This window comes from Mya arenaria, chromosome 10 (genome assembly GCF_026914265.1).
Source record: "Mya arenaria isolate MELC-2E11 chromosome 10, ASM2691426v1".
Lineage (NCBI taxonomy): Eukaryota > Metazoa > Mollusca > Bivalvia > Myida > Myidae > Mya > Mya arenaria.
The window spans coordinates 27146957-27166382 of record NC_069131.1 but is presented as its reverse complement, the minus strand read 5'-3'; the positions used below and the strand labels follow the sequence as shown (position 1 = coordinate 27166382).

General features: G+C 32.9%; 1 protein-coding gene across 1 annotated transcript; it reads left to right on the top strand.

The window, feature by feature from the left end:
• Positions 1–9314: 9314 nt before the first annotated feature.
• Positions 9315–19085, top strand: LOC128204538 (uncharacterized). The gene is made up of 4 exons (XM_052905950.1): positions 9315–9372; positions 10530–10622; positions 15874–15937; positions 18707–19085. The coding sequence occupies exons 1-4, from the start codon at positions 9315–9317 to the stop codon at positions 18918–18920; spliced, it is 429 nt and encodes a 142-aa protein (XP_052761910.1). The 3' UTR covers positions 18921–19085.
• Positions 19086–19426: the final 341 nt, after the last annotated feature.

Genomic DNA, 19426 nt, shown 5'->3' with positions numbered 1-19426 from the left:
ATCAATGTTTTCGTGTTCATTCGATTCAAACGTTGTTAGACGTCATCTTGTTTAGATATTGGTAAACGACAGTACTGATTTAATTAATAACATGTTGACTCAGACATACAGGATACAGGCTATACAAGAAGACAAAACAGTCGCAATGACAAAGTCTTAAAAATAAAAAAATAAATGGAACAGAAAAGGTAGTGAAAAGGAATTAAAAATCAAAAACTAACAGACGCATACTTATTACCAATATAACCATTATTTTGGTCATCATAGTGCAATTTCGACTTTCTGTTGCTAGTGTTCATAATACTCTGAAAGCATATATTTGAGGCGATGAAAATTAGCTACTTACTGATCGAATGTATTACCAATATATTTAGATCTATCTGCACAAATTTGAGTTCCTCTGAATGGTTTCGTTGGATCCTTTGTGCGTTTCCTCCGTATCATGCAAGTATCACATTTGTCTTGTAATCATTGGGACTGTTTCTTGAAATAAATAAATTAATAAAACGACTATCAAGTGATTGTTTGTCTCATTTCATAACACCGTCATTGCTGTGTTCCGACATAAGATATGACAAAGAGCAAGTTGGCCAACGCATAGTATTCCATGGTTACTTGCTAGTGTGCCACAGCCGTAAGAGCTCGTATCGTTGCAAAGATTTTATAACGCCTGTATCTCGGGCAGCCATACTAAATTTCTCGTAGCAAAAGTAGTGTTCCCGGCTATTGTACGCTGGTCTACAACTTTACCCAATATGTTGTGTGTCCCCTTGCTCGTGTCTACATCTCCGGACCGGACTTTATGCGCGCTCGCTAAACTGGCCTGCTGTCACCGAAAACATGCACTTATTGAATGCATTATCCCTTGTAGCGAGCCTCAAATTCGATTTATTTTGTCTTATTGGATATGCCCAATTTAATCGACTGTTTGTTCATTTCATGTATGTACAAACTCTTGCAACTGCATTTGTTGTATACATATTGCTACATATATTTGGTTTCCTTGACAACTCCAGCCATGCTCTTTATGCATTGATTCTTGCACTACCCTTGTCCAGATCATTTGGTATTTACCTGAGCTACATAGACCAAGAACAATATTAACCTTATTCTGTCTTAAGAAATAGAGGCTTGCATTTTTTGCGTATCTGCGATGTTTAAGCTATTTTGATAGTCTGCAATTACACGACTGTGTTGAGTAAACGGGTGGTTTAGTCTGCATTATATGAGTATATATAATTGATCCTTGGAATGCCAACCTAGTACTAAAGTAGTTGCACCAGTTATACTGTGTTTGAATAGACGAAATTGCATAATGCAGTATCCTAAGCATTTAAACAGTTAACTTGATGACAGAGACGGGTGTGTATAAGTACTTGAAATAAACTTCATATCTTATCTGTCTAATCAACGTATCCATATTCCTGGTATCTTTCCGAGAATAATAGAAATTCAATGCAAACTACTCTAAAAAGCCAACACAAACAGGCAAAACAACTTTGATCTTGTCTAAGGTACAATGATCAAAGCCTGAGAGAAAATTGATAGTACACCTATCAAAATACTTAAATAACCATTACCAAATGGCATTGCCATTTACAACATATTTGGGACGCCCCAAGCTGGCAGGGGGCAGCGTGTTTTGCGGATAGTTCAACGGAACGCTTTAATTAAGCCATTTATAATCGGTGTCAGTGTGATAAAACTGCAAACTTTTCAGGAACAGAATAGGTCTTGTCAATATATGATTCCGTCTGTTTTCATATTATGTGAGGTAAGAATACATTCCGATTCAAATTATCATCGGTTCCGCTCAGATACAAACTTTTAGAATGAAATAATGTCTGGGCTGGAATGCCCACGTAGTGATCAGCAATGACTCCCTATGGGGGTACCAGCGTTGGTATTATGTTTAAGTGATGGAGCCCGATAGTTATTTTATAGTAATAATTCTCGTATGACATATATCTTTGTTGTTGTTGTTTCAATAATAGTTTATTTATACTCCACATATTAACTGGAGATGTGTTGCACACTGCATTCTTGCTCTCAAATCAAAGTCCAATCATAGAAATCTGAAATATAAGTCAATTGCAAAGAGATTTTAATGTTAAGGAAATTCACTTACCTTTTGTGTCTATGCCGTTGTTACAATGATAATGTGATAATAAGTGGCTGTCACTTATACTGTTGTAAGCAAGAAAAACACTACCAAACAACACAATTTATACCTTCGAAGACATTTACATTAAACAGAAAGCATCAGAGGAACTCGCTATCGTTTTATATGCAATATGAAGCAAGATCAAAGGTAAATATTACACCTCAATCTTTAATAATTACAAGGAAAACTGGAGACAGTAAAAAAGTAATGTAACCCGCTGAAGAAATTACTGAGTAAATATTGTTCAGCTTTCAAATCCGGGTCAGCCAGTTATAGCCTGACAAGTTCTGCCAGATGGCCCGATATTTCAGATAACGTGTTATTTGTAAGCAGTTGCTGCGCCAACAGCAATGCAGAGATGTCACGCTTTTTAGAAATTATTAATCTTTAAAGTTGAAACATGGTAAAAACATAACACCATTATTGTTTCATAAAATCATCAATATCAAAAGAGTTTATGTTTCCGCTTTAATGCCTTAAAGTATGGGATTTAAGCCAGCACATGGTTGAGCTGAAATTAGGTAGTGTAAAGTAAATAGTTTAAGTTCAGATAACAATGTTAAATGCATAAAAACTAAATTACAATTGACACCGACGACAATCTTTTTAGCCTGAAATCCAGAGCAATAATTTCAAATCATATCTTAACATACGTAACATAAAATAACCTTCCTCAAGTGTGTCTTTGATGTATTATGACTTATAAGAGCATAGAAAAATGCTATATTTACCGTCCACTGCTTCTTTTCACAATAGGATGGCGCTCAAGGATCAACTGGAAATAAATTAATAGTCTGAACTGAAAGAGAAATTGAATATCTTTTTAACATAACTATTGAACTCATGCATAGCATTTTCATTGCATTGTTCCTTGAGCCAAATATTAGAAACACTTTAATGAATAAATGAATTTGCATGTTTGTTTGAACAACTAGACATATCGTACAGTAATGAACGCACCTGACGCTGTGTTTTCTTTCTGAAAATTTCTGAGCTTCGTAGATGTAATAATTGGAGTTTCTAATGACATGAAATACGGGTATGCCATTGTGGACAGAAGCACACAGACATCGTTTCGGTCAATAAGATAACACCTATGTTAAAATTATTTTTGATTACCGTCTGAGCATAAGGGAAACAACTAGAAAAGATCAAATATGATTAGCGAAATAATATACAAATTGAACCTGGATTTATAACGTTTATTTATAGACTGATTTCCCTGTACATGTAAACACGCAGTGAAACATACCTTAACTGCGCTAATTCGAAGTGACCTTCAGAAAACCGATTGATGAAATGAAATTATTATAACATACAATGATGGGTTATGACCAATATTTTATTAAAGTGACACTCTTATTCAAACTCAACACATGTATAACAAACATAAAGCTTGACTGATAAATTTTAACTAGTTACTAAATAATGCATTAATGGAAACTATTAATTATTGATAACAAGTTTATAACCCCGTTTATACAATAGCTGAAAACGCAAAAATATTAAATGATTGGTGAATGCTAAAAGATCTACTGTGATCTACTATCGTCTCATAGGGTAGAAATACAGTGTTTTCTGCACCTTTCTTTCAAATTAATCGCAGTATCCTTCATAAGAACCATTGTTTTCGAAATTTATTAATCCTTTTTGGTAAATAAAAACAATTGTATTAAATATGTTAAAACTTATTTGGGAGTAATAGTGCATCTTTAGCAATACTTATATTTGTTTATTCGCAATAATTGAAACATAAGTTTCAATGAGCTTATACCAGTACAAACAATAGTTTTGTGGTAAAATAGAAAAGTATTCATTACATAACTAAGTCTCTTCCATGTAAATATAAAGGCATTCAGTCGTCAATAACTTTATTCGGTTGAAACGATAGAGCAGTTGACATTATAAGTTTGTACTTATCGTGTAAACAGCAGGCATTGAGTTAATCAATTTTGTTTGTTAAATTCATTTTTGTCTGCTTATACACGTCAGTTGTTCATTTTTAGATATTTCTTTCTAAAATAGAGTCAATTATGTACATAAAAGAATGTATTTTGAAAAAAACAAACTTCCTGCAGCCTATACAAAGAACATCAAACCATACAAATCTTCGTTTTAACATTAAACAATATTACAAACCAGATTGGACCAAATGATATAATATATAACGCCTGGAGTACATTATAAGTTTTTCACTCCAAATGTATATTTAGTGGATTTTAAATACAATATTGTTTTGATAACAACAACATTTGGTAACAAATTACTTTGATCGATCATTCTGCATACATTAACATTAATAAATGCTCTGGGTTGTTTCACCATTATACCATTTATGGATTTTTGATAACGGCAGACCAGTTATGTCATCATTTCTTGCAATTCAAGCAGTGGTGAATGCAACGCAACGATTCTATGCCCCATTTAAGGTCCTGTTATTTATGACATCAGAAACCATTTAAAGCCAAAACGTGATATCAGACGTTCTACCAATCCTTTGGCTGAATGTTTCTTCAGGAAGAATTACCGAAAACAAAATTAAAATATACTATGAGGCAAGAAATGATAGACATGTAATGTCATAAGATTTACCTACATAGTATGCAAAATTACCAGATTTACAGTTTGTTAGTAGCTGGCTTATCAATGATAAACATTCACTTCATTAACACAATACTGAGCCTAACATGTTCGGTTCACGACAAAAAACTTAAAGCAAATAGTCAATTGAATATCTCTTCTAGTGGTATACAGTGAATATAACTTGAGGTCAGCATTAAACAATTATGTGAGCATGGCATCATCTGTTAAGAATGCTAAAATAAAATTTCGCTTCAGCGAAATCAAATATTTGTCTAGTCATACCACTAAACTACTTTACATATCGCTTATATAGTCCCTATTCGATTATGCCTATTCATTTGGTTCTTAGTTTGTCCCAAGAAATAAAACAAAAGAAAACTTCATACTGCGCAGAATAAATTGATTCGATTTTTCTTCAATTTAAAAATCGAAATCGATGGGTGTGTGACATGATTATTTTTATATCATTTTGTGATATCGTTCTAATACAAAGAGGCACCATTATGGACTGAAAATATTAACTGTGATAAAACATATGTGTGTGTATCAACTATGTTACATTTATTCAAAATATGTAAGGTCATGCCATGTTGATATATTTATACATGTGCAGTTTATGCGCAGATAAATATTTCTTCCACCTCAGATAAGTAGATCCAAAATTTTGGCCATGCTGGAAATTCTTATCTTGCACACGGGCAAAGATAAAACGAGTACTCGTGTAGAACTCCTTTGTACTGAAATCACACGATTACCTCCCTAGTTGACTACCGTCGTCTGTAGCGCCACGTCTAACACTGTCGTCAATGGAAGATACTTATACTCATATATCAATTTATGCCAAAACTAAAAATTGAGAATATTGGCACAATAGGGAAACGTAAATATATGTACATGGTAAAATGTCAACACGATAGCCTTTCTGTACCAATTATGGGACTTTTAAATAACATCAATTTTTTGCGTTGAAATATTAACTATATAATTTCCTTGTTGTCTCTCTTTTATTTGACAAAAAAAGGAAAAACACTCTTAAATAATTTAAATCATTAATTGTCTTCAATTACATATTGGAAGACCTAAATTGCGTTCATGCTAGTCGGCAAAAATATATAACCAGTTTCATAAACATGTTTATTCACTATTAAGGTTATCTGTTCTGAATTAAGATAAAGTTGCTGTCTAATGATACGATTATTTGTTTAATCATGTATATCTTTGCCAACGATTTTACTTACGAACATATATTTCACATCAATTCGATAATGGGCCATGTGTTCTTAATCAAATATATGTGCAAGCGTACGTTATACCTATATACAGCAGAGGAAGATTTTTATAATTTATATACTATTTATATGAATTATAGAGATATAGTTGTAAGTTGTGAATTGTGATATTGATAAACCCATATATGCTCCACATGCATACATGTATTTATATAAGCCATTGTATGACATTAGTTTGATCAAGGGCCATTTCAAATATGTATTGTGTTGTACTTTTCCTTTGAATTAACTACTTTCATACTTTCTTGCATAAAACAATACACTGATGACAGCACAAAACAATGCATACAACCATATGGATAAGACATTGAATCAATAGGGGCATACGATGGATGAATCGTTATTAAAGTACTTGAGATTCAAATTTGTTATGCTAAAAACATGTATTTAAAATTTAAAATGCTATAAAGAAAGTTGTACTTATTAAAGGGTCAAATTTGTTTATTGGTGGCCAAGTGCAAAACTATAGTTTAAAAATATGTTTCCTTATTCTTAGTAATTTGACATACGTAAAGACAAATATGTATAGCAGCTGCAACACATTAACCTTTGTTTTAACAGACATTCAGCTTAAAATGCGTTCTATCTGTCAAATTGATTGTATTGACCTTTAAGCAGAATTATTTTAAATAATGTATGTCTTTTTTGCGGTAGATGGGAGAGTTATCATTTCATTGTAACTAATTCTTTAAAAAACAAATAACCATACCACAGTAATACGACAGCTATATGTAATATGTCGTACATGCATTACTTTCACATACAGGACAGATCACCCAATATTTAAATGCGGACAGTTTGATTACAGGAAGAATGTTAAGCGATCATTTTACAAAGTTGATATGTAGACCATTCAACAAGATATTTATGAGTTGATTTATCATGTCACAAGTTTTGCTCATGCAGAATATTTGATTAACCAAAGGTTAGGTTGGGTAACGGCTCTCTTTATCAGCGCCTTCATTTATCAAGTTATCTACATTTTGAAGTGCATTTATCTTTGCAAGCCTTCCAATTTCAACCTCTTTCTGCACATATATATATAAATGTTTGCTAAAACAAATACGCCGGGTACGTAGAAAAAACTGATTTGTTGTTAACATCCATCTTAGGTCAGGTAAATTTAATTTTACAGCTTACGTTTATCTTTAATGTGATTTGTGTATCAGTTTTTGTCATTGTTATAATTGTTAAACTCTGTCTTATTATCCAGATGACTCAAACGGCAAGTGATATTTTGAGGATAGTAGTTGGCGAATCGATTAGCAAAAACCATCAATATCCCTAAATTCGACATTGATAGTGATACAATATTCTGGAGAGCAATTCTTCCCTTCATCGTTCAGTTCTGAAAAAATGGTTTTTGTACAGAACATGTTTAAGAACAATAAATTTTTGTTAATATTTTCTGTTTCGTCCATGTTTGACTGCATGGTAAAACCAACTGTATTTGCCATAATAAGGTTACTATTTAGTTCATACATTTGCTCGAGTTATTATACAGGTTATACATACATTAAACCCTATTAAGTTTAAACGTTTGCTCAACTCAATATACAGGTCATTAATAAGTTTTTATTCATTGCCTGATTTGCTTACTCGTTATACAAGTCAACATTTGGCATCTTTCTAGTTATTAAGTTTGCTCAACTCATTTTACAGGTCATAACTAGGTTCCTTTTTGGTTTATAAATTTACACAACTCGTTTTACAGGCCAAAATTAGGTTATACACTGGCTCACGTTCAGTATCAAAAAATCTTAAACCAGGGTTACGATATGGCTCTGCGCTATGCCCAAAACCATTAAACGACTGACACGCAAACAATGGCCGACGCCCATTGATAGTCTGAAGCCGTCGCAAAATATAACGTATTTTTATGAGAAATGCTGACATTGTTTAAATATCACGGATTTATTGAATGCCACCAGAAAACAATGACATGTCTGTATATAGTGGTCAAGCTGAATTTGTTTACGTGTTTTTTGTATGTACGTGCTGACTAATCGGTGTTGATATAGTATCGAATCCTTTAATTGAGTACAACATTGATACATGTTTCATTTAACGAATCATTGACATAACGTTTAACCAATAATGGAATTGAAAGTTAATATAGTACGTATGTTACCCTTATTACAGTGTCAGAGTAAGTAATATGATTAATTCCGACTCATAATCCACAATATTGCGCATGTGTTTAGTACATTATTTGGCAGATGAATGTGTTTATTATTATTGTAGACTTATCTCCGGCGATCATCAAATGTGATTAAAAGTACTGCTTATAAAGAACAATCTGCTGACAATGTTTTTGTTTTTAGTCTCATTTATAACTTAATAAATTATGTAAAACATACTAATATATACCAATAGGGAAGAAAGGAGACATTACAAGCCGATATTAAAAATCAACCAGCCTTGCATTTAAACCAAGGCTTGATGCCCCAATTCGATAAGATTTTCTCTATGTACACAGTGTGACACAAATGTAATACTTTAATGAAAACCGATATTGTTTAAAGGAATGGAAAGCTACCTTCCTCGTTCGGAAGTTTGCGGAAGAAAGGTAATAAATTGCATGATATTTTCTTAATATTTATATAATCTCACAGTTATAAAAATGGTTTCGATACTCCAAATAATTTGGCCGAGGGCGTTAACGCAGCGGTTACATTTGTGTAATTTGTGTATCAGGATTGAGTCGTTATCTGAACAAATAGACATTTAGGATGGTGACCGATCATTTTGTACAATTACTTTAATATTGAGCGTGTTTCAATTGAGGTTTTCAACCCATCCAGCATTGTATTCCGACATATGGAATGTTATTTGAAATCCCGAGTCCTCAATAACTTTCTATTTCACACTCTAATCTTGAGCACTATTTGGTTAGAATATTGAACTAAACCTCTCATATTTATATGCGGAAGAGTAAAAGGATTGTTTACGTTTTCTACAATGGACTTATCAGCCTCTGCTGTTATAAACATGTTCTACAATGCTTTAGACTAAGAATAACAGTAATGTTATATGTTATTTAAAAGTTTGATACATCATATACGGCTAACTTGCATGAAAGTGTTACTTTTAAGATAGTTATTGTAATAATATGTTATTGATATTAGCATTTCATTTAATACAATAGTGTCCAACTGGAACTGAAGAATATATAGCCAATCCTAAGGGACCAAATCGGTAAGTGTTTCTCGCACAATGCAAGATTGCAAAGTCACTGCCGATGGACAAAGGACACACATGTATGTAACCATCTTAAAATGGCACTACCACTATACTGCCATTCCACATGTGAGAAAGGCAATGTCACCACAAGCGGTAAGGTCTCCGGTTTTTAGTTTCACTGTTTTCTCCACTCATACAATCTATATCGTTGAAAAGACTCTTGAAGAGTCGAACGTGAGATCCTTCACACTTCAGTTCTTATCGAAGCTAAATGTAAACACAGCTTGTCTTGAAGCTAAAATGGATACCTCAGCTACTTTGGAATGTTATCAGATAGTTTATTGACAAAACTCTGTTTCTGATATTAACTAGAGGCCAAGAAAAGGGTTATATAGGCAATAGCTAAGATATATTTGAAATTGAAATACACATGTTAATTCATATACGAACATGACACAATGGTGTCATGAAACAAGTTGAACAATATTCATGATTATAGGAATTTGGGTACACTGCAGCAGAGGTTGTCATGATTAAAATGTTTACCTTTCACAGGGCAATTTTACATTATTAATAACAAAGTAGTACTTTTTATTGAAACGTTATGCATGCATGCATACATGCATGCATGCATGCATGTATGTATGTATGTATGTATGTATGTATGTATGTATGTATGTATGTAGGTACGTAGGTACGTAGGTACGTATGTACGTATGTACGTACGTATGTACGTATGTATGTATGTATGTATGTATGTATGTATGTATGTATGTATGTATGTATGCACGTATGCACGTATGCACATACGTATGTACGTCTGTACGTATGTACGTATGTACGTATGTACGTTTGTATGTATGTATGTATGTATGTATGTATGTATGTATGTATGTATGTATGTATGTATGTATGTATGTATGTATGTATGTATGTATGTATGTATGTATGTATGTATGTATGTATGTATGTATGTATGTATGTATGTATGTATTTATGTATGCATGTATGCATGTATGTATGTATGTATGTATGTATGTTTGTATGTATGTATGATCGTGCGTGCGTGCGTGCGTTCGGCGTGCGTGCGTTCGGCATGGGTGCGTTCGCCGTGCGTGCGTGCGTTCGGTGTGCATATGTTTGTGAAACTAGCTTAATATCATATCGTTTTACAAATTAGGAATGTTGGGTTTATCACTGTATATGCTAGCGACAAAGTTTCATTACAATTATTTTTTTATTGTAAGATGAAATTCAAATCACAAAAAGTATTGCACGGTATTGTGATTTTCCTTTATGAACCGAATAAGGTGCAACTCTATTTACAGTCATTGTTTCGTTTCAGATAAATCTTGTACCCTTACCGAGGAGACAGTTGAAAAGATATGAGTCATCCTCATCCGGTAAGGTCCAATCATTTAGTGCATTTGATTTGTATTACATAAAGTAGAGAAAGAGAGTCGACGAAGTTTAATGACTCAATGAATGCATGCATGAAACGTGAATAAGAGTGACGAAAAATAGCCAGAGTATAAAATTGGTAAAATAAATTATATAATTGGTTAGTGTATGTTTTCCGGTGGCGTATAGAATATGATCGGTGAATAAACTTACATTTCATTTTTTAAAGAGAATAAAATAACATCTAGATATCACTCACTGATTTGACACTGTGTCCTCTTGTGCTGTTTCTTTAAAAAGCATAGAACGCTAGAGCAAAATATATTTTACATGGATGAAAATTATTAAATTGATTTAATACATCATATACATTGTTTCCTGTTTAATATATCCATCACGGACCTTCTGTAGTACATATTTGTAATTGATCAGAAAATACATAACTCCGCATGTTTAAGATACACTTATTTTGAAAAACATAATTGGTGTATTGGAATATTATAGGAAGGCATGCGGTTTTTTCTCAATTTGACTAATAAAGTTGTTTTTAGGTGTATAAGAAATTTAAATAAACATCATACAATTATAATGAATTGGCAGAAATACAATATTTTCATATGGAAATTTAATACATTGTTGTAGGAAAATATTTTTTAGTCAAACAAATATAAAACAAGCTGAATAAGGTGAATAAGGACTTAATTGATAAATTAAACGCAATGTTTTTCCACAATTGGTAAAAATATTTTAGATCTTTACAGAATCTTACTACAAAGGCAAGTCTACAAAAGTATAAATATTGTTTAAACCAACACGTATAAAAATCCAGAGAGTCTTTTTCACCGGTTCTTAGCTTTTATTCACTAGCTGGATAACTAACATATATGTTGCATGTTAAAATGGAAAGTACACAGAGTGAATGTTCTCTTAGGAGATCGTTACTATTCGGCTGTCAATTCAAGACTGTATGTGTGTGTTTGTGTATAAATATTAAATAGTAACTTTATTCAGAATGAATATAAGTACATGGTAAGTTTTGTATCCATGTTTGTGATATCACGAAATCAAAGTGGTTACACTATTTTCCGATAAATATGTTAGTCCCTCGCAAGTCAAGCAGACAGGTATATTCATCTTATTGTTTTGGACAGCATTCAAATAACGGAAGTTAAGATTCACAAATTCCTTGACGTCACACTTTTTAGTATCTACTCATGGCATGCCCGTATTCCGTCAGTACTAATGAAGGTCTGTCAGCATTTTAATCTCACGCGATAAGTCCAATACGTCTTAAATCGTTATTGGCTCGATGGTTTGTATTGAACATTTAATTGGCCTTTGTTGAAATATACAGATGCGGTTTGGAACAATCCAACACAAGAAGACGAAGAGGACCTAGAGAAAAATTCAGCGTGAGGCAGAGACTGTCTTTTCCGTATATCTTTATCGTACTTTATTACTATTCTGATATAGGTGTGGTCCAATAAGTATTTTGTATTTAAGAAATATTATACACCACTGAGGGTCATATGATATTATAAGCACCGGCCAGTCAGTCCTCGAAGGTGACCGAGGCGTAAGCGCCTTTGGTGTGTTCCGTTGAACAAATCTTATAATGGTTTCTTGCGAAAAAATTGTCGCTGTGAAAATTGCAAGCAGCACCTGTTTTATGACGTCAGCGGTCCATATTATATGACGTCAGCGGTCCATAATATATTTTGGCGAGGACATTTACTTCATATATACAGCCGTTTTATTTGTTTAACTTTAAAACATATATGTGTAGTGGTTAAATAGTGTGTTATTTATTTCATTAATTTATTGAGCTCATATATTCACAAACTACTGTGTACCGATTGATCGTCCGTCGTGTGTCTTCAGCAATTATTTTAAGGAACTTCATTGCGGGAACCGAATAACTGTTTATTACATGTCGCACATTGACTCATGGTTCCTCAGTGAAAAATAATTATTCTTAAGCAAATCGTTTAAATAAAATAAAAACCTTGAGAAAACGAAACAAGAAGCGGTTCAAATTGTGAAACCATAATGCGACTCATTTTCGCCCTGTCACTTGTCTCGTTGTCGCCTTTTTGCTTAGCACGTGCAACTGATATTGTAAAGTTTTATAATCCCAACTCATTAAAATTGTAAATTTTAAACTGTTGACTATTTTGCTCTCAGTATAAAATACTAAATGTAGCGGTTACAACACACTTACCATGATTCTCTATTACGGTAAGCAATTGCCTTAATGTATAAGACATTTATCAAGATCGGAGTATCTGTGTTTAATAATTACACATTTTGTTGATAAAAGCAATGCAAATATGAACTAAATTCAGATCAGCTTGAATGCTAGATCTATCAACAGATCAATATTATTCTCTTTAAAGGCAGTATACAGAAACAAAGATTTAAACTTAAACTAAGTAATGCTATAAATGGCTTCAGGCTAGGATATATTCCATTATAGTAATACTAAGAAATATGTGTAAGTCATATACTATAATCACGGCATATATACCATCATAAAACGTCATATGTAAACAGAACCTTTCGGTGTATTTCGGACATTTTGCGCGACAATTTCGATTTATACTAGTTTCTTTTCTGAAAAAAAAAACTGTGCATTGCGACAAAAAACAAATGCAATATGATTGTATCGATATTAATTGAACGTTGGAACATCGTCATCTTCACTTAAGAACTGTCAAATGTTTTTTTCAGCTAATGTGTCATGAATATGTTGCTTTGATGCTTGTCCCTAGGTGTCTGGTTTTGGCATTTTTTTTGGAAAATAATAATCAGTAAAACATCTTCTTGTCTGTTTGAAAAATGTTCGAAATACCCATCGACATTCTGTTTACATATGACGTAAGATCACGTGGTTTGTAGACTGTTTAAATATTGTAAAAAAAAACAACAAAAATTACACAGTAATAAAACTATCTGCTACTACTGTTGAAGTATGAAAAAAGGCCTGTAAACACTCATTTGAGGCATACAACACCTTTTATGTAGTCATAATTGTGATAAAAAAAACTTATTGAGTACCCAGATGCATTTTGAAAGCATCAAAACCAGACATGCTTAGAATTTCTTCTTACATGCAGACGGTATTCCTTTCTCGAAAATCCTTGCCAAGAGCCAGTATGGAATTGCACACGAGACCATATTTTGACCAGCACTGGTACTTATCCTTGAAAGTACCTCTGTGGCTACAGCAACCAGGCTGGCTATTGAAATAAACAATCTATTAGTTTTTAAGGCATTTTGATTGTATAAAGGTTGTTTATTTAATCCAAGAAAGGGAAAAGGCTCTAATCTTTAAGTTAATGAAACGGTTCAGTTTTTATTTCTTTTGCCTTGAGAAATGTTTTTCAACGTATGAACTGAAAAAAATGAATGAATTAATCAATATATATTTAAATGATTGATAGAATGAATTAATAAATTAATGAAAGGTACATTATTTCTTTAAAATAGGCTTCTTATTGTGTTGCTGTGATTTTTGAAGTAGAGTTTTTTTTTGTCCATAGGCTGAAAATCATATGCACACTAAATAAAACATCATTCTGCATCATATGTGTAGTAAGTTTTGTTTAATTGCTTATAGAATTTACAATTAATGTAATATTTGCTTAAAAGAGTAACAAAATGTGCGAATAGATGCACAATGCAGACCAAAGACCAATACAAGTCAGCAGTTTCATTAGAAAATGATATTATCTCAAAGCCCCACCAGAAATGATTGACAAACAACATGAAAGAAATTCATTAAGGAATGGAACAAACAGTATCAATGAGCTTATATGGCCAAACTTACTCACATTATACTTCATTTTGGATACAATTTTCCATTATATGATCTTGAAGTACTAACAAATTACCTCATGTTGGCATGTTGGCGTACATCAGGTACAGCTCGGCCGGGTGGGAAGCTTGGCGGGCGGGCTGTCTGACTGGTTCTTCATAATTTCCTCCCGGGCCTGTTTAAAATAATAAGAAAGGAAAATAAATAATGCACAACACCTACCCAAACATACAATCATTTAAGCCCTTATAGCATGTACAACATACTCGATAAACACATCTCTTGCATACCAGTTTATATTGATGTGTTCAACATTTAAGTGTTCCACCACGACTAAAAGTGGCTCACGACAGGTGCGATAAAGCCAACACCTGGAGATGAACACAATATCGCAACCTTTGAACATGTCAGTTATATCACTTGCCATCAAGAAACCTGGAATGTACAACCCCATACCTTATTGGACTGCGCTTGAGAGTACCTAACCATATGTGGCGGCCACTTGCCTGTTGGCGTTTGGCCGGGCTTTTTCTTTAAGCAAATTAATGTTGTTTATTTTTCACAAATCCCCCCATTTATACTTTGGAATTGAAAGTGAGGCTTTCTCTCAATAATTACCAGCCTTTGGAACTATTTCCAAACATTAAATTAGAAGTGAAAGTAGTTTTGTTTTTAAAATGTCAACAATATATAAGAAAATTATATATTATTAATTTATTTTATGTAATATTAGATTTTTAATTTTCATACTCAAACACCAATAGTCTATGTTTAAGCACTGTCAACTGGCCAAATTTCAACCAGATAGCTGTATAAATTAGGAATTTATTACAATTTAAATTAGGCCACCCATCCAAAAGCTTCTTCTATATCAGGCTTGAGACCACAGTTATTTTCACTATATGTTTCATGTAGACACTAACCTGGCTTTTCACTTTAAAACAGTTCTAGTTGAAAATCAAGTAACTGGCTGCTGTAGAACACTCTAAGACATAAAATTTAATCACAAGCAAACTTAGGGTTCACCTTGCGTTGTCTCACAAAATTGAGTAGTAATACATGACCCTGAGGTCAAGACGGAATAAAGCTACAAAAAACCAATTTTCATAGTTCCACAGGCAATATTTTTTTCCAATTTTTACACTGAAAACTATCAGTTTTTGCAATACAGTGTCAAATTATGTTAAGCTCTATGTAATAAGGCCACCTGTTTCTTATCTTTAATTCAACTTTTATAAAATATTGACACCCGGATCAACGGGGGGGGGGGGCAGATAACTGTGGTATTGAGTCAGCTACACCCGTATTTTGGCATATTATTTATCGGTTTTCAGACAGCAAATAGTGTTTCTTTAACAGTAAAATCAATAGGGAACTATTGTTTTACTAGCAATATTCTGTGACTTGTATCATTTTTTATTTTATTTCCCATGCAGATTCCCCAGACGACGAGTATGGGCAGGCATCAGAAGAATGTTCTTCGGGTGTTTTAATCTATAGGTAAGTTATAAAAGTGTTATTTTAGCGTAAAGCTAGTTTATTGAAAGTTAATCCTTTTATACTTCTTCATAAATATGTTGTTAGGGATATTTAAACGATAATTCTTCAACATTTAATTACTGTTTGTTTAATCTGTGGTACAATTGTTTGCAATGGTAGGTCATAATATGACTACTTAGACATGCATTTAATTGAAAAAAGTCGTTTTACAAGCCGAGTGTGTTTTGTGCAATCATTATCTCTACCATTAATTGGATTCTGGTTGATATCTTTCAAACAGCACATATATGTTTCAAAAGCCATCCTATATAAACTATTTTCAAAAGGGGTTCATATTCATTTTCATGTGTATTGAATTAGTTTCAAATATTAAGGATTGTTTCCTGATATGTCAGTAAACATAAATACATATTATATATAAAATTAGGTGCCTGTTTCGTCAAGCTTAAATCACCATATATAATGGCATAGCCTAAACCGAAACAATACAATAAATACTTTTCCAAAAACCTTTGATGGGAGATAATAAGAAACTAAAAATTATAATGTCTCAATTGCAATTTCCTCACCACAGGGACGAGATCGTTTAACCTCAATCTATACTACTTATGTGATTTACAAATAATATTTTGTGGTGTATCGAGGACAACCGTTATAGGGTGATGTTATATAACATAAAGCTAAGTCATTTCTTATATAGAGACATATTAAACGTGTTTATGTTTAGCGTTTTTTTTAACACAGAGGAAAAATTGATGAAAAGTGCAAATGAATACATTATGTATTACTAGAGGAATTCTAAAAATCTTTATTTTATTAATTAATTTATTTATTTTTATATGTAGAGATAATTAGTTATTTAAATGTCCATTGATCATGTAATGAATCATAAATGCTTCTTACACTCAAATTCATTAGTCAGAACTGTGTCTTTCATATGCATACGCAAAGAGAAGTTATAAATAAAAATATCCCTTATAGACTATCAACTCACCGAAAATACTGTGATAAACAGTTGATTACAGACAATGTTAGAACAATCCTTAATATTCAGCTGGATCATATTGTGAACATTTTAAAACATAACAGAGCGAATACATCAAAAATGCTTTAATTAATGCTTTAAAGATGTATTTATATTTCAATGTAATTATAGCGTTTTTCGAAGAAGAGGTGGTAAAGTGCCCATTTCGGTCGGTTGGTCGGTCGTTTTGTATGACGTTGAGTCGGTAGATCAAAGTTTGTCCGGTTGATAATTCAACAATGCCTGGACATTTGGTTTTCACATTTACCTTGGATGTCGGGCGTTACCAGTAGAGGTCAGGAGGTCAAATGTCAACGTCAACGGGACTTTGACTGCGAAAATGTAACGGAGTGATAACAAAACAATACAAAGTATTACGGCCCTCAACCTTGACATGAAGTTTGGGCGTGACAAGTAAAGGACCCCTATTAAGAAGGAGTCATCGGGTAAAAGGTGAAGGCAACTGCAAACTTTAACGCGAAAAACCTGTCCGTGTCATACATGTCAGACAATGGCTGCACGCATGACCCTCAAACTTGGTATAAAGGTATAAAGGTATAAAGGTTGTAGGTGTATACAAGCTGACCCCTATTGATATTGAGGTCAGCATGTCAAAAGTCAAGGTCACAATGACTTCGAATGCGAATGTTTATCCGAATGATAACTAGACAATGCGTGGACGCATGGTTTTGAAACTTGTGATGGAGGCTGGTAGAGATCATAATTGGCTCCTGTTTTGGGGTTATAACGGCCAAAGGTCACGGTTATAACAAGAGAGACATGACCAAGTGATAGCTTGATAACGCCTGGACTTAAAGTCCACAAACTTGGCGTGGATGTTGGGCGTGATCAGTAGACAACCCCTATTGATTCTGTTGTCATAATGTCAAACCAGCTGGCATTTCGCTCCATGTGTAGTGTGTTCAATTGTCCAAATATTCCTGACAACATGGGGCGACAAACATCTCTTTTTTATTAAGATTAACTTTTAATTTGATTTTTAGCTCTACTGACAAAAAGTCAGAAGAGCTTAGACATTGGCTTTCTTGTTATTCTTGTTTTTCATGTTGCTTTGTTTCTAAAATTTGTTTGCTTTTTTGAAGACTTTCTTTCATATTTGTTTCCCAAATTTTATGACAGCTCTTAATTATTTTTTTCAAGTGTAATGTCATGGTAAATTGCTTCATGAGACGTTTCGTTTTCTTTAACATTTAGCAAAATGTACACAGTTTTGCAAATATTAGATTGATATCATTGTAGAATTTAAGGTGGTATACTCTGAAATGTAACACTGACATCAATGGTATAAATAGTAAACATCATTATTTTTATGAATTCAAAAAAGACACCATCTTGTAATGCTAAGACATTTTGGTTCAAATCTTCAACAAGTAATTTCAGGTATATCTAAAATGTTTTGCATTGTATGATTATTGTCTTATTATATTTTAGTGATGTAAACTTATTTAAGCATGTATATCCAAATAACTTTTCTTAACCTTGTTCACATTTTTAATCCCTAAAATCTGCATTTTTCGCAATTACATAATGTATCAAATCAAAAGTTACTTTTAGTAGTATCTAAATTGAGCTCGCACAAGCTCAAGGTTAAACATCATCATAAGAGAAGATATGTCAACGAGATTCAAAAAGATAATAAACCCCTTGATAATTAAAAGTCATTAAACATTTACTCAGGTAAGCGAATTACAATTATTTAGCTCGATATACTGGTTTCTTTACAGACCAAGGCCGTTGCACCAATACGACAATTTGCAGGTTTTTCATCAACCGATGTGTCTGATATTTTCGGATGAAAACAACATTCCTCGATTTGAAAAAAGCGTTGTCGATGAACTTGCAATGATCGATATGCCTTTGGTCGTTGCTGGCATCGCTGGCTTGTATCGAACAGGAAAGTCCTATTTGCTTAACCTTATTGCTGAGGAAAACAGTTAGTGTTAGACTCATGTCAAACAGCGGACATACTCTTTGTTATTTTGCCCAGAGAGAAACAAACGTGTGTATGTATGCTCAGTAATGTATTGTTTGTATGATGCCATACTTAAGGATAAAATATTTCATACAATATTCACTCGATAATTTTATAAGAATTATACTTTCGTTATGGCTTAATAATATATTATCGATTTTTACTTCCAATTGTTCGTAATTGAAATAATACTTTTTCGGTTCTGAGTATTTCCCGCGCTGATTCGGCTTAGACAATGTCAATTTGAAGGCATCATATACATTTGTAGGTATCCAGAATGAATAAACTCAATCGTTTAAATGATATAGATTTGAACTAAAAAAAATGTTCTTTAAATTAATCAGCTTTAGAACAGCATTTTCCTCTGTTTTTATAAACATTATGAACGTGTGTTATTGCTGATAATATACCTGCCCTATGAGAAGATCAACATAGCATCAATTTGACATTATCTAGTAGAGACTTGTTTCAA

Coding starts and splice junctions, on each gene's coding strand:
- LOC128204538 (XM_052905950.1), top strand. CDS start 9,315: ATGGCACTACCACTATACTGCCATTCCACATGTGAGAAAGGCAATGTC. Junction 9,373..10,529: donor AGGCAATGTCACCACAAGCG/GTAAGGTCTCCG, acceptor GAACCGAATAAG/GTGCAACTCTATTTACAGTC. Junction 10,623..15,873: donor ATATGAGTCATCCTCATCCG/GTAAGGTCCAAT, acceptor TTTCCCATGCAG/ATTCCCCAGACGACGAGTAT.